At 41.3% G+C, this 15,201-nt stretch overlaps 1 protein-coding gene across 1 annotated transcript in view; it reads right to left on the bottom strand.

Annotated features, from left to right (window-relative positions):
• Nucleotides 1–571: 571 nt before the first annotated feature.
• Nucleotides 572–15,201, bottom strand: part of CHN2 (chimerin 2) — a 150,623-nt gene continuing 135,993 nt past the window's right edge. Inside the window, exons 9-13 of the mRNA XM_026050796.1 lie at nucleotides 14,315–14,488; nucleotides 12,510–12,587; nucleotides 7,723–7,860; nucleotides 6,030–6,135; nucleotides 572–2,424 (exon numbers count right to left, since the gene is read on the bottom strand). Of these exons, the coding sequence (XP_025906581.1) occupies nucleotides 2,253–2,424; nucleotides 6,030–6,135; nucleotides 7,723–7,860; nucleotides 12,510–12,587; nucleotides 14,315–14,488 (668 nt within the window). The 3' untranslated portion in view covers nucleotides 572–2,252. The remainder of the gene's footprint in view (nucleotides 2,425–6,029; nucleotides 6,136–7,722; nucleotides 7,861–12,509; nucleotides 12,588–14,314; nucleotides 14,489–15,201) is intronic.

Genomic DNA, 15,201 nt, shown 5'->3' with positions numbered 1-15,201 from the left:
GTCAAAAGTACCAGTTTGCTACAGGGAAATGGCATAGACTTAGACGTCTTTCCGCAAAACCAAAAAGGGTACTCAAATATAGTTCCAGTATTTGAGCAAACCCCTTGTAAAAATCAATAAATTACTGAGCTGAACAGAAAAAAATGACAATCATTGTCAGTCAAATGTCTGCACTCAAGGAAGTGTAAAACTGCTATGATAACTTTGTGTCTTCAACAATACAGAATTCATTGGATTCTCGTTTTGATTCTTTGCTTGCTTGAAATTTTACACAGAGGTGGTTCAGAATGACCTCAGAAAAGTGTTTATAGACTTGGTTGTGGTAGTGTGAACATCTAAATACCATTTTCAAACTGCTGACCTTCAGTAAAACTACTTTAAGTTTTCCAAGCAGGGAAGTTTCCAGCAATGTCAAGGCAGTAGTTAGCAATTGATTTTCTTTTGGCAGTTCGCCATGTGATCAGAGTGACAGACAGCAGAACTCTTTAACACATTTAATGGGATTTTCCTTCCATTTACACTATCATAAATTACAAAGCATATTTCACTTCACAAAATAAAACCATTTCCAGATCATTTTTTTTATGACAGTATTAAGTAGTACATAACCTACGACAAATAGTCCTGTACAATTCAGGAGGATCTATAGAAGTATTGGGTACTCAGACTATTTAGCATTTGCTCTGCAGTCAGGGTTAATCTATCTAGCCCTTAGTTATATCTCTAGAAGACAACAAATTTACAGTAATACCCTTCACCTCCCTTCATTATCATAGTTACACATATTTTTCAATTTGAATAGAAACAAGCGCTCCCTGAAATAATTCAGGAAACTGCATCACTGAGTTACCAAGCATGTGATTCAAATGATCAAGATGAGGGATTATTCTATATTTTTCTGTACTGGAAATTGAGTTTGGTAGTAAAGTATGCTGATTTGCTATGCTTGCAGAAACATCTCATGCTGAGAAACAGTTTTAACATTAGGAATAAGTTGCAGTTAGACTATGAACTCTGTAGGTCAATGTTTGTGAGGGGAGAAACATATTAAAATTTGGTAATAATTAAATTTACCAACTCCCACATTTCTTACACATTCTTGTTTTTTAAAAAACAAACCATCAGGAAACACATTCAAGAGAAATACCTACATTTTCAGCAGTTTTACTGTACGTTTATAAATACAGAAACATGACAAAACATAGCTTGATTTTTACAGAAAAAAGAATCCTTCATAATTAACCCAAAAAAGTGCTAACTTTTCAACAAGGCCAGAAAATATCCAGTGTCCCAGCATCACCTAACTTACATATTACTGCAATCCAAGAAAAATCTGGCATGTGAAACCGATGGACTTTTACAAATTCTCAAGGACCATGGACTTTTGAAGACACCAAGGACTCTCGGTGTCTCAAAGACAATGTCCCAAGACACCAGAACTTTTGAAAATTCTCAATACCATATTTGACGTGGGAGAAAAAAAAACAGGAAAAAAAAYAGACAAAACACTATACATTTTCAGAAAGAGCAAATGCCTAAAAGTRTACTATACAATCTTAGAACACCAGTGCCTAAAATATAAAGAAAGAAACCTAAAGAAAGTTGGAATACACATAGGGAAAGAATTCTCCTTTACAACATCTGCAATGAAAGAGGTATGTCAGGCTAATACTGCATTAGTGGTAACTGTTTTCAATGTATCATAGCAAAAATGCAGGAGGGAATTATGTGGAAAATAATCAATGCACCGCATTGGTTTATAGTTTGCTAAAATAAAATGCCATTCTTTCAGCTAGGTAAAGTAAAAATATCTTTATAATATAGGTTCTGTTTCACAATTGACATATATAATTATGTCTTATGGCAAGGGAAAATGTATAGCTGTATACAAGTAACACTGATTAAGTACCTTTTTGCTTCTCTAGCCATATTAAAATATGTTTTGTGTTTCTTAATAAGTTAACAATAAAATTGTTTGTAACTTCTCAAAACAAATATACATCTGAGGCAAGGCAAAAGATACAAGGTAAGAGGATTTTTTCTGACCTTTTTTTTTCCCTTCTACAAAGAGGCATATGTCTATGAGACATAGGCCTTCCCTAAGCATTTTGGCATTTATCTGCAACTTTGCAGAAATTGAAGTGCAGCCAAGGAACTTTTCCTTTATTTTTTAAAAATTGTAAAGAAATGTATTTTTTCCTTCAAACTAACTGTTCCAAAATAAATGGCTATGAAGACATGCCTCTATTGGGCTAAAAGAGAACATCTTCATTTTCTATTAATATTTGCACGATTAACTTCTGGTACCGCATGTCGTTCAGAGTAGCAAGGGTACTGTCCTCTGGAGGTCTCATTAAAGTTGGCCCAAACACTATTCCCAGGTTTTCAGCATTCATAAAGTTCTCCTTTTCATGCAAAGTAACCCTAAAATAGAAAAAAAAGAAAAGAAAAAAGAAAGAAAAGTAAGTAGCTGTTTACTTGCCAAAAGAACATATTGTATCTTTATTCTGTAGTCCCGCTTCATATCAAGTATTGCTAGATAATGGCATTTTTCAGTAACATTTTTTACTTACACTCAACTACTTCCTTCCTAGAACCTTTACACCGCCTCCTGCGACTCTTAGGTGATTTGACCATGTGCTTAACATCCAAGGTATGAGAATTGGAGGTGTTTTTTTTTTTTTTTTTTTTTGAGGAGCATAATCACAGTTTAAATTACGATGTACAGAGCATTCCCATACCTGCAGTAACTAGTTCTGTGGCATGTTGGGACTCCATGTGCATCACACTGGGGGTAGACAAGGGCTTCCTCAGTATGGGCTCATCATTCCTTTTAACTGCTGGCCTTCAGGAACCTGTATATGGATTCTGGATTTGCTGGCAACCTTGGGCTACACCACTACACCAACAGCTGAGTTACTCTGCTACTCCTGTACTTTAGGAGCAGGCTGAAACCTGGAGCAATCAGGAAACTCAGTTTAGGGCCTGTGTTGATCTCTCTGTAGGCAGCCTGTATCCAGCTAGAAGTCAGACGGCTACAAATGCTGTCTATCCTTGACAGGGAGCACAGCTACCTCTGGGAAGGAGCCCAAGATGTTTTTTTCCCCCTGACAAGGACAGATGGGCTATAAGGCTGCAGCAGAGACTGACGAAGCTGCACAGAAGTAAACCCTTAAGTCTACTGTAAAAGGCAAGGTGTGCAGCAGGGTTTCATGCCAGCAGTACAGCTGGCTCACAGTGATGTTGTTCCAGCAGTCCTTTGGCATTTGTGTTCAGTCTTAGGAGCGTTTTTGCACTGCAGACAGAGACACAGCCCCAGACACTTTGTAGGTCACGGTCCCCTGTTACTAAGAAGAGCACAGGCCAATTTGGACCTGTCCTCCCAGCACAGCTCCTCTGCCAGGCTGGTATTGGAGGCAGCTCTCATGGCAATAGCTGTGATTGCCTCTGGCCAGAGCCATTCTCATTTGATAGCAGCAGACAGTGGATTTCCTCATGCCACCAGGGGAACGCAAACAGACTGAAAGCAAAGGAGGTAACCTCGTCTTCCCTTGTTTGCAAGGTCCAAGTAAAATTAGGTTTTGCCTCTACTAGTAGCTCTCCTCAAACAGTGGCTAGGAGAAGCACAGGGAAACACAGCTCTTGCTGGCTTTCAGGGCAGAAACCTGCTAGTGCCCCACCTCAGCATTTCCCAGCGCATGCATGCAGGGGCAGAAGGCAAATCCAGGCTCTGCYGAGCCCCTGCCACTACTGCACATGTGAGTAACTCCTCTGCTTTCCCTCTGTGTCTGTGTGCAGCAGAGATGCAGCCATGCAGTGACATGTGCCTCCTGAGCATGTACTTCATTGCACAGGAGGCTTCTTTTTCTATTATATTTGCTCCAATTTCCAGTAAAAAGTTCTCGGAAAGAACATTCCTATTGGACTGAAGATGATTGCTCTGCAAGTTAAACTGCAAACAATTAATTGACTGGCTGGCACATATTTTATTGCTGATACCATCTTCTGCCAATTTTTCTGGACTAGGCTGGGCTATTCTTTCAATAGAGGAGGAAGAAGGACAATAAACAGACCCAGGAAAGGAAATACTTATGTTTCAAAAGCAATAAACAGCTCATTGTTCTTTGACTGATMTGGATTTAGTGTCCTTCTTCCTGATAAGAAATATGAAGTGCATACGACAAGAACTTGGTGCAGTCTCTTCCCTACCGAAACAGAGCCAGTGCAGACGCTGTGATCCTGCAGTCTCTACCCAAACAGGCTCTTTGACATCAGTGCGTGTTTTGTTTGTGCAGGATCTATGGGGTTGGAGCTGGGGCTTTGTGTTTAAACTACTTAAGAGCATGTCCTCAACTTAAAGGAGCTTTCCCTGTCTCATTCAGATCTCTCAGGAGGAGTAGGTGCAGGATTTGACAGCCACTTGATGCTGAAAACTGTAACTTGGAAAATCAAAGGAAGTCCATTACTTGACTTCCAGGCATCTGAGAGGGAAAGATTAATCAGCTCTTTGGATCTTTTTGTCTCAACAGCAGTTCAGCTCAACAGCTGAAATGCCTGTTTTGCAGTCCAAGAAAAAGAAAAGCAAGTCAACTCTTCAGCTTTAGAAATTTGTTCTCAGCACATGCAGGTACTGATCCTGTACGTGGCTCCCCGGCTTGTCCACAGTCTGCACGGGCCCATGTGGCTCATCCTGAACTGTCCAGGCCTATGTGCTGAGCAGGGGGTGCTTACACACCTCATTGCTGCAGAGTCCAAAGCAGCTCCTGCATGCCCAGGTCTCATCAAAAGAAAAAATTACTCAGCATAATRACCGGAGCCAATTCAAAATGAGAAGTCTCTGCATAATGAGAACCTGATTAAGCATGAAATGCATTTCACAGAAGGTCTCTAAYGCAGTTTTATGTGAGTTGATGTCTTTTTTTTTTCTGGGTCAGTGCTAATAAGGCAGATTTGTCTCAAAAACAGAAAACACCCCACTAGTAGCCAAGTAATTACAAGTAATTACAATTACAAGTAATGGTACAGACAAAAAGGATCATCAAAGATTTGCCGTGACAAAGGTGGACAGTTTTGTTTCTCCCTTACCCTCTTTTTTGTTGTTTCCAAGTATCTCATAAACATTAATGACAGAAAAGGCACACATCAGGCAATACATCCTTAAGGGAAGGGCACCTTTAAAATGATAATGTCAGTCTTTATCAGTCTTTACTCAGCTTCTGTATTCAAAAACTTACAAGCAGGACTTTAGGAAGTATCTAGATGCTCAAAATAGCAAAGTGGCCTTAGTGTGCTTTTGAAAAAAAAAAAAATCTCTCTTGAAATGAGTGGGTGAGGCATCTTATCTCTCTTTGGTGCACTTCATAATTTGCTTAGCTAAAAATTCATAGCTAAAAATTTAAAAAATACAGCACTGAATTCCCAAGTCACTTTCAAAATGGAATTTAAACACTTTTGCAAATTTCATATCCCTTATGACTAAAGAAGTTTTGGAACATGAGTAAGGCAAAGTGTGTTTGAAGTTGAAAGAAATATGAAATAACTGTTAAGTGCTTGTATAGCTTTTTACTAGTAGTATAAAAATAGACCCTTCTTGATTCTTGGCTTAACTGTGATGTTAGCAAACAACTAATAACAGGCAGCTCTTTCCTTTTAGGGTTATGGTTCAGGAGGACAAATCTGGAGATAAGGAGAGCCAAGAAACAAAGCACGATCAAATGACTTGCCACGGCACTTCTAAGACATCCCTAAAGTAACTACCATTCTGGTATTTTTCAGATATTATCTACCTCAGAGAGATGTGACAAATCTGAATTAACTCTTCATCGCTCACAGTGATTTGCTGACAGAAGGAACTAYGCTATATATGCACACAGCTTATTTGCATTTACAGGTTGTCAGTTCATTTGCAACCTAATTGTTTTAGTGGCAGTGCCTCAATGGAGTATTATTTGCACTTTCTGCAATATCTCTCTTTCAAAGTAGAAAATTCATAAGCTCTCCAAACTTCTCGTGCTTGCCAATTAACTCACTTTTTGAGATGAATCATTAGGTATCTAAGTGTCTCATAGTGAGCAGCAGGGAGTAACATCAACACTTCATGGATTGCTTCTAGTCGTTCATCAGGATTGGAGATTTCTGAAAGACAACAAACAATGTTAATACAACTTCACATTTGTAAACAGGCAGTAATTCAGGAAGCTGAGTTATTATTATGGGATCATTTACAAGCCACTGACTGTACTTGTAGGGCTTAATATTAAAATTATAAATAAGGAGCTTATCAGCAACCTTTGCAGCCTCAAAAATAGACTTAAAAATAAGCAACAAAGACCACCCAACACTCTACCACTATGGTCGGGATATCTAGATAAAGGTTGGTGTATCTACCATAGCTAAGTTTCATAACTGCTTCATAATGCCCTGTCTGGAATTGACTCTTTAAAAACTCAGATGAGATTACCTACCGTAGCCTTCAAGAAGAGATGCGGTGTGGACATGTGCTTTGGAGACTGCCTGAATACACTGAGCTAAATTAAAGTTTTGCTAAAGACACTGCAACATTATGTAAGCAAAGAAAGATGTCTGAATATACTTGAATATRCAGGTATATATCAGTGATCTGAGACCACTGGTGCTCCTTTAAGACTGTTTGGCAATCTTTCTGAAAATTTGAGCGAGGTTTAAATGCATTTTACACGAAAAATATAGATTCCCAGGCTGTGAACTGAGCTAAGAGTTACATCTGTTGCATGACTTCTAATAAAAAAGGCACCAAGTGTCTGAATKAGAAGAATAAAAAGCTTGATGTTCTGATTTTAACAGCTTGGTTGATTGACATGAGAGGAATTGCTTCTTCTTACCATGTTATTGATAAGACTAGTGACAAGCAAGAAGAGTTTGTCTGCTGCGAAAGGAGCACTGGTGGGCAGGAGAGGTGCATCTGTGGTGGTGGGTAAGTCAGAAGGGGAGTCAGCAGAGGTACATACGGTGCYGATCCTGTTGCCTGTCCACGTGTCATTTCAAAAGCTCTCATGACACTTGTATAGATGAAAACATGCGACTTCTTAGAGATCTCAGATCTCTTAAATCTTCGTCRATAATCTAATTTTGATGCAATTGCATCTGCCGAGTTTTCATGAGCGACTATCATCACACGGAAAGCAGCGCCCCGGGGAGCAGGACCGGAGGCAAATCTCATCTCTTGCTCTCTGCCAACCTTGTCTGAGGAGCAGAGCGATCAACGCTGCTGCCCTCTCCCTCCCTGAGAGTGTGCACCCCTTGCTGCTGGCTCTGCAGAGCTCAGTGCTGCCTGATATCCTATCCTACCTGATATGGGTTATGAGCCGTAGGGTCCTAATGGGGAAGGCACCCAAAYTGTGCAGTGGGTGCTTGTGGGGTGCCCTGTCGTGCTGATTCCAGTGAACACTTCCACTTAGAGCCCCAGCCCAAGGCAAGGGGCAGCTTCACTGACTGTAGGCAAACCACACCTGCTGAAACTAATGAATTATTTTTGCCCTATGGATTTATTCACATATTTTTCACTTGTAGCTGGTCCCTGCTGTGTCAACAGTCAGGAAAGTTTCACGTGAGCCAAGCACACGGCAGGGAAGTAATGAACAGCAGTGTCCTTGTTTTCAGTTTACTGGCTTTTTCTTCAATGTAAGCATCTTATGAATAGTAAATATAATTAAAGAGCCGTACAAATTGCTAGGCAATACTTACTTGCTGCATCTATGAACTTGGAATAGGTGTCGTAGGTGATCACAGGAATTGGTAAGTCTCTGAAGTAAAGCTTCAGTGCTCCAGCAATAATGTTTATGTCTGGATACATATTGGCAGAAATGTCAGCCTTGTCACCATCTGGAAGAGGAGAAAGGAATCTTTTTGAAAACAGTCTAATTCTGACTGACACAAGGCTAGGCTTCTAATTCAGATTTACCGTCCAGTCYGACAAGGCAAAAACAAACTGAAAGCATTTATAAAGCTTAAGGGAGAATGTATTGCTGAAAAATCGCAAGTATATGAATGAGAAATGATAGTTTCCTTAGCATTTAGTAAATAATTTATTTGTTCACGTTTTCGGATAAGCTGGTGACTACATCAACTATCAACTATATCTACAGGGTGCCATCTCACATATGATGAGTTAGTGTTGAGTGCAAAAGCCATGCTGAATAATGTATGTGTTGAATTCGGCCCATTCATTCCATGTTGAAAATAAGCCATTAATAGCTTGCTTTGATGTTGTATCTTTTATCTGCAGATCTCATGATGCAAAGGGAGTATGAATCACTGTTTTTATTTCAGTTTGGGAAGCAGAAGCACAGAAAAATGACATCACTTTCCAACATCCCTCAGGAGACGAGAAGCAAAATTCAGAGTAGACACCAGTCTGCACCAGTCCTGTATAAGTCCTGGACCAGTCCTGGACCAGCGTAAGTCCTGCACCGGTCTATTCTTGCTGATCTTATATATCTGCCTTATTATTTTGATTCTCCTCTCATGTCTTCCTATTTTTTTCAATTTGTTTACAGTAAAGATTTGAATTTAAATAGAAGTGCTCTAGCATCTAGGTTCAGAAAGTATTCTGAAATGTGGGCCACAACTTCATTTACATGAACATGGACAGCTATAATTGATGAATGGCTAAATAAATGAATTATGCAATGAAAATGACATATATTTTATTAGCCAGGTATTGTAATGCAGTAAGTCAAAACTCCTTTACAGAGCATTTTTAATCCCCAGTTTGAAATTTATAATTGATGTTAATAGGCCCCAGGATTGCAAGATGTGAAATTACAAGAACGACCTGTAATAAAATGATTTTTCACATTTGAATGACATTGTGTTTCCATTCTATCTTACACCTTGATGCCCACATTTTTCCTTCTGGAGTTTGAGAAACTCTGCTGTCCCCTCCCTGGGCCTGTCCCTTTACCACCTGCCATTAGGAATTCAGGGCAGGGTCCTGCTCGAGCAGGGACCGATGCCACCTGGGTGCAATTCCCAGCTTTTCCTCAAACTGCTCTGAGGCCAGTTCTGCTCCTCAGCTCCCATTCCTCGCTTGCACAGTGAAGGTAACACAACAACCTCGCAGGAGGCAGCAAGGATGAAGACATAAAAACCTGAGGATGCTATGATAACCGGGCCACCCAAGGTCGGGCTTGCTGGTGTGATGGAAGCGATTGCTTGCACGTGCCAGGAGCTCCAGGCACGAGCTGGGCTGCTGCCACCGAGATGCTGACACGCTGTAAATGCCCCCGTTGCCTGTCTCACGCCAGCCAGCGCTTGTAGACATGCCCTGATGAAGATATGTGCATTGGTGTGCTTGATGCRCTGCTCCTGCAACGGTGATGAGCGCTTCCACAGCAGCCTTAAAACAGTGGATATTGATTGCAGACATTTTATACAAACCTGGGGCATTAATCTTGAAGGGATGTGTCCTGCCCAATGTGCGCACATAATTCTCATTAAGACTAATAGCGCTACATGTTCTCATCAAGAGGAGATTATGCGCTTAAGTGTTTAAAACAAGCAGCCTTTCTTGATGCAGCTGAGCAGTCTGAATACATCCATCAGCATTTAATTTAAAACAGCATCAATAACCCCTAGGAGAATGTTTACCCTGTCCCAACCTTTTGTTTAATCCACACGTTCCAGGCTCGGCTGCATTAGTGCTATAAAGCGCTGTGCAGAGAGCTCCATTTAATTGATGGACACTGAGCACTCAAAATGCTCCTCTGAAAACAGATACCTTCAAGGAGGCAGCAGCTGCAGCAGAACAGATAGAGTAAAGGAGAAGGTTGCATCTATTATCCAGGTCACCAGTACACTAAATGGAAGTGTTATTTATTTAGCACTTTTACAAAGCAGCACAGCATGCTCCCTTAAAGGGGTACTTCGCCTATGGGAAATGCACTTCAAACATTTCTCTTATTTATCTATTTGCTTACTGCAGGAAAAAGGCAGCAACATCTGAGTCAAAGATTTTTCTCTTCACTCAGAGACAAATATAGATCCACTGCAAACACACTGACAATTTCTTTACAGTGAGCATAATGTTAGGCCTGCTCCAGTATTTCTATGCTTCTGCAGTGGGTATCTAAGGGAAAATGTTTTCTTCCCTTTGGTATATTTTGGATTGTCTTCTCTTTTCCTTTCATTGTCTTCCCCAAATTCATGGATTTGTATTGTGTTCAAACACGTCAAATTCAGAGTACTAAGAAGGAAAGAATAATTCATTGCAGGGAAAGGGGTGCCATATTTTACATCTGCACTGACAGGCTGTATGAACTACTTATATTTTATATGGTATTTCAACACCTGTCTTTTTAACTGTTCAGTACAATAACTTTCCACAGATGGTACTAGGCACTTTCAATATTACTGCAATGGCTATGTGTTGATGCAGCCTTTCTTATACTAGGTTACAAATATTTAGTTCATTGAAGCTTTACAAACTCAATTCTTCCCCAAACTTGCCATTCTTTTCTTGTTAGATTAGTCTTTCAATATATTTTGTGGTGTTATACTGAAGTATGGATATCAAAGTTCTAATTTCTGTTCGGTAAAGGTTTCAGCTCACTTTGGAAGCCACATAAATAGCCAAAAAGTTTAATAGAGAAGGAAATGGAATCAATATTGCGTTCTTAAAGCCTAAGTCCTACCCTCTGCATACTGGATTACACTTCTACTTCATTGACTTGTTCCCTAATGCTCTATTCTCATCGCACACCCTTCTTCAAGCTAACCTTGAAGTCTTTCACCTTCCTTGGAGTTTTCCATGGTGTGGRGACTAAGTTTTCAGGCAGAAGAACGCGAGCAGGTGTTAGGATGTGCCTCGGCGCTCCTGGGCGCTGTTTAACGCGCAGTGTTTTAGGCAGGGTGCAGTACCAGGCGGGCGGCCCCGCCACCAGGGCCCCGCTGTGGCCAGGCCGCGCAGAGCGGGGGCCTGCGGCCCAACAATGCTCACAGGCTGCCACTGTTGTCCGACAGCACCCGCATTCACAGCATGAGATAAACCCACATTATTCCCCTCGTTCGTGTTATAAAAGGCACTAAAATGGAACATTGTCAGTGTGTGAGAGGGCCCAGCTCCTGTTTACASCAGGGCCGTTTACCCGCTGCCGGCTTGGGACGGGAGCCTTAGTTTAGGCACGAGGAAGGCCAACTTCTCCCAGTTTTAAAAGTAAGTCCCACAGCTTTATTGGACCAAAATAATGCACTGTGGGCTACTATTCTTGTCCTGAGATCTAACTCTCAGGTTAGGATGCTYGGCAGGGGAGACCATGGATGTTGTCAGCTCAGGTCTGCCTGGAGGGAGCAGCACGGGACACGTGGGGGCTGTGTCACCCTCTCCGTGGTGCTGCCACACAGCGAGCGTCAGCCCAGCACAACAGCCACATCCTACCCCATACGTCCACAACTGCAGCACCCAGYGCTATTATAAAATATGCCACCTTTTTCAAAGGTTGTTTCATTATTCGATGAAATCACTTAAGGAATTCCCACCTATGCGGCTGGTTTTTCTTTGCCAAGGGGATCTGCATGGCAATCTGTCTCCAAAACAGTTATCCAGCATGGTAACAAGAATKTGTCAGGGCCCTGAGGGTCCCAGAGACCGCTGTAGCCCAGCCTGGGGCCACCAGTCCCTGCCCCATGGCACTGCAGCCCCACCACATATATAGCCTGACTCATGTATATGTAATGATATAGTGTTTTTCCTAACATGACAGGTTATTTTTGATAAAAAAATAAGCAGGACAGCAGACATTCTTTATGGGAAAATAGACAAACATTGACATGTCTTCTGAAATGTTGCACCTGAAAGTGTGTCACCAGTTCCCGCAGCTCTGCAGTGCTTGTGTATATACCTAAAATTAATCCTGTATGCAAGGAATGCTTGTATGAGCAGAGCTAAGGTAATGGGCCAAAACAAGCCAGAAGGGCTCCCACGACAGCAAGGATGACTAACAGGCGATGTTTAAATCATCACAGGTTTTCCATATGCTGCACAGCTAATCCACCTAAGTGGACACCTCTGGGTTCCTGTGCAGAGACGGAAAGGGTGCACAGATTGAGGCCCCAAGCAGACCGAGTCCCAGGCTGCAGTTCCTAGTTCTTAAAATCATAAACAGCTCATCATATTATAAAACACTGAGTATGCTAAAACAGGACTAAGACCTTTTCCCCCGGTCCTATCTAGGCTCACACTTCAACTAGGGACCTGGAAAGTGTTGCTGGGTTAAGCAATTAACCTGCAGCTTTTCTGCCTGCCTTTAGTTATTGAGTATTGAGTATTTAATTATTCTTTCTAAATACAAAAAAGCATTTTATTCTTATGTACTGTAGTTTTATTTAGGAAATCAGAAAAGACAGGCTGCTTTCTGTATTTCTGCATATATACCAATTTCATTATCATGGTACCCAATGCAAATGCAAAAATAACTGAAAATCCTCGAACTGAAAGCTTCAATAAAAAATTGTAAAAATTTTTAAATTTATACCTCGATCAAAGGCCATTTTCACATCTTCGATGTGCTCAGTGAAGCCGGAAACTCTGTAGAGGCCCTCAGACTTCAAACCTGCAATATAAAGTTCTTGGTAATCTTTAAAAACCAAAAAACATTTAGTCTCAAAACAAACAAAGCTAAAGTAAATGTAGGTCTAATAAGTATAGCAAAAATATTCATGTCTATGTTAAACTTCTGAGCGTTTGAGGAAGAATCAAGTTAATTTAAATTTGTTTTCTGAAGGATTAAAGAATTTTAAAACTTGTATTTTCTGATATTGTTCAGAACATAACTGGCAATATTAATGGAAAATGCAATTTGCTAATGCTAAGGCAAGCAGTATTATCATGAAGTACTTATTTCATCTGGGAGATGTTCCTGCACTTATCTACAATTAGGAGAGCTTTAAAGATCTTGCAGGTTGCTTAACGATGAACAGCAATGCAAGTCAGAGAAAGCCTTCCCCCACGATCACCCTTGCTCCCAGCTTTGCTGTCACCCTTKAGCTGGACACAAGCGACGCACGTGATGGAGGCAGCCCTTGCCCTGCTCCTGCTCTGCTGCAGAGCTGCTCTCCCTTTCCCAAGCYATCCCAACTGGGGCACTGGCCATTCCCGAACACAGTCAGGCAGATGGCACTTGTTTTAATCCAGAGCTCCTCACGTAGACCATGCCCCAGGCTAACTTACATCCAATGCACTTTGCTTGCCTAAGAACAAAATCAGCATTTTGAAAGAAATGAATAGCCCCACAGCAATTAAGGAAACGGAGAGATGTTGAAGTGACAGTGGGCAGATTTCTCTTAATAAATGCACAAGCAGGTATTTCTCTCTTAAATGCAGCATAGCTTCCTGCTGTTTCATTTTTACTCAGTAACGCTCTTCTCCTTTAGTTTCAACTACTCTTTCCCTGTGTCCCTGCGATGCTGATATAATCCTGGCAGAGATTTACAGAGCAGTGCAGGGGATTTAACAGTAAATCTTTGATCCATTTCGGGGGATGATGTGCGTCTGTGAAATCCCTATGGCTGGTATCAGTGTGTTGCCATGCAGATTACTGCGATGCCATGAATTCAACATTATGAGATTTCTGTGCTAAAGCTATGACTAACTGAGGAAATTTGGCTTATTGGGTACCAYGACACATACATTTGCTATCAAAAACAAAAATGCGTGATCTGATAGTTTTTTTGCAGAGGATATGACATTTCTTCAGGCCTGCAAGCCTCTCTGTGTTACAAAACCTGTCATCACCTGGGCTTTGGGCTGTGACCCATCAGCCAAGACTGGGTGTCCTGTGCATGATGCTGCCTGGAGCAGTTTGCAGCACAGCCCAAAATGCTGCAGCCCRTGCCCTCATTTGGCTCAGTGACTTCCATTCATTTGTGCTCTCCCTTCCCAAGTGCCCTGACAGGTTATTAATAACAGGCTTGATTTAAACTGATTACCCCCAAATTAGGAGTGTCCCTAGGTATGCTAAAAGAAAACAAAAGTAATGAAAAAGGACACAAAACCACGAACTTAAAGTTCACTTTAAAGTTCATCCCTTTCAAAAGTGTAACATAATACATGTTTTGACATGTTTTTCAAGAAGCATTCCAGTAAACTGCATTATGAAATGCCACACTTTAATTTCACTAGCCGATACAAAGCAATTTATCACCTCCACTAGAAGAGCCCTTCTCTCCTCCTCTCCTCAGCGAGYGCAAACACGCAATTTTGTGCCACCTTGCCATATCATTCAACTTGTTTATATTTCCTCGCGCCTGCTGCTTTTGACAGCTCCAAACCCTCACCAACCTCTCGCCTCGATCTCCCGGATGCAGGAGTCCACGACCATGGGCCGCTGCGTGTTGTGGGCCTTCACCAGCGTGGTCAGGTCACAGCAGTACACCCGCTTGATCCTCTTGAGGTCCGGCTGGCAGTCGTTGGGCACRTACTTGGAGCACTGCTTGTGCACGTTCAACCCGCAGTCTGCAAGCAGAGGATGCCTGATCAACCAATTAACTACTACTAATAATAACTAAGAATAAACTAATTCTCAGAGTTCTTCCTCTAAGTGTTTATTCCTTTAGTCCCCCTCCTCTCGTGCTGCGTTTCAGCATGGGTGGCTAGGTGGTCACGACCTTGCCACCCTCATCTCATCACTTTGCTGGCGACTAGTTACAGCTTTTTCATGTACATTTACAGCTGGGGTCACTCAAAGCATAAACACAGTTTCTCTGACTTGCCAAACATTTCAGCAGCGTTCCCTATAAAATAATAATCATGGAAAATCGGATCTCCACTACAAACACACCTACCCATTAAATGGAATTGGGGGGTTCTGTGTGCTTCTGCGTACAGTGATTATCAGATAATACATTACTGTTCACTGAAATCCAAACAAATGTGAGCAGCTGCAGGCAGGATCCTCCCTGCACTATTTTCAGCGCTCTTTTCCAAGCAAGTGAGGTTAAATGCAAACGCTTCTGTTTACTCAGAGTTAAATGCTAGTAATTTGATGAGAGGAAGTATTATGTTTCATACTAAATAAAAATGCCTTTTCATAAGTTTAATATTTTATGTAAGGGAACAAATACAACTCTATGCATCAGTGAGAGCCAGTTTCTACATGTATCAGTTTTTGATCTTGTGCTTAAGATCAAATTGCTTGAAAAGTAAATAGTTACTCCTGTTTCTTTCTC

Source organism: Nothoprocta perdicaria, unplaced genomic scaffold (assembly GCF_003342845.1).
Source record: "Nothoprocta perdicaria isolate Ctin4 unplaced genomic scaffold, notPer1 scaffold_70, whole genome shotgun sequence".
In the NCBI taxonomy this organism is placed as follows: Eukaryota; Metazoa; Chordata; class Aves; order Tinamiformes; family Tinamidae; genus Nothoprocta; species Nothoprocta perdicaria.
Note: the sequence above shows the minus strand (reverse complement) of the source record. Positions and strands in the feature narration are given on the sequence as shown.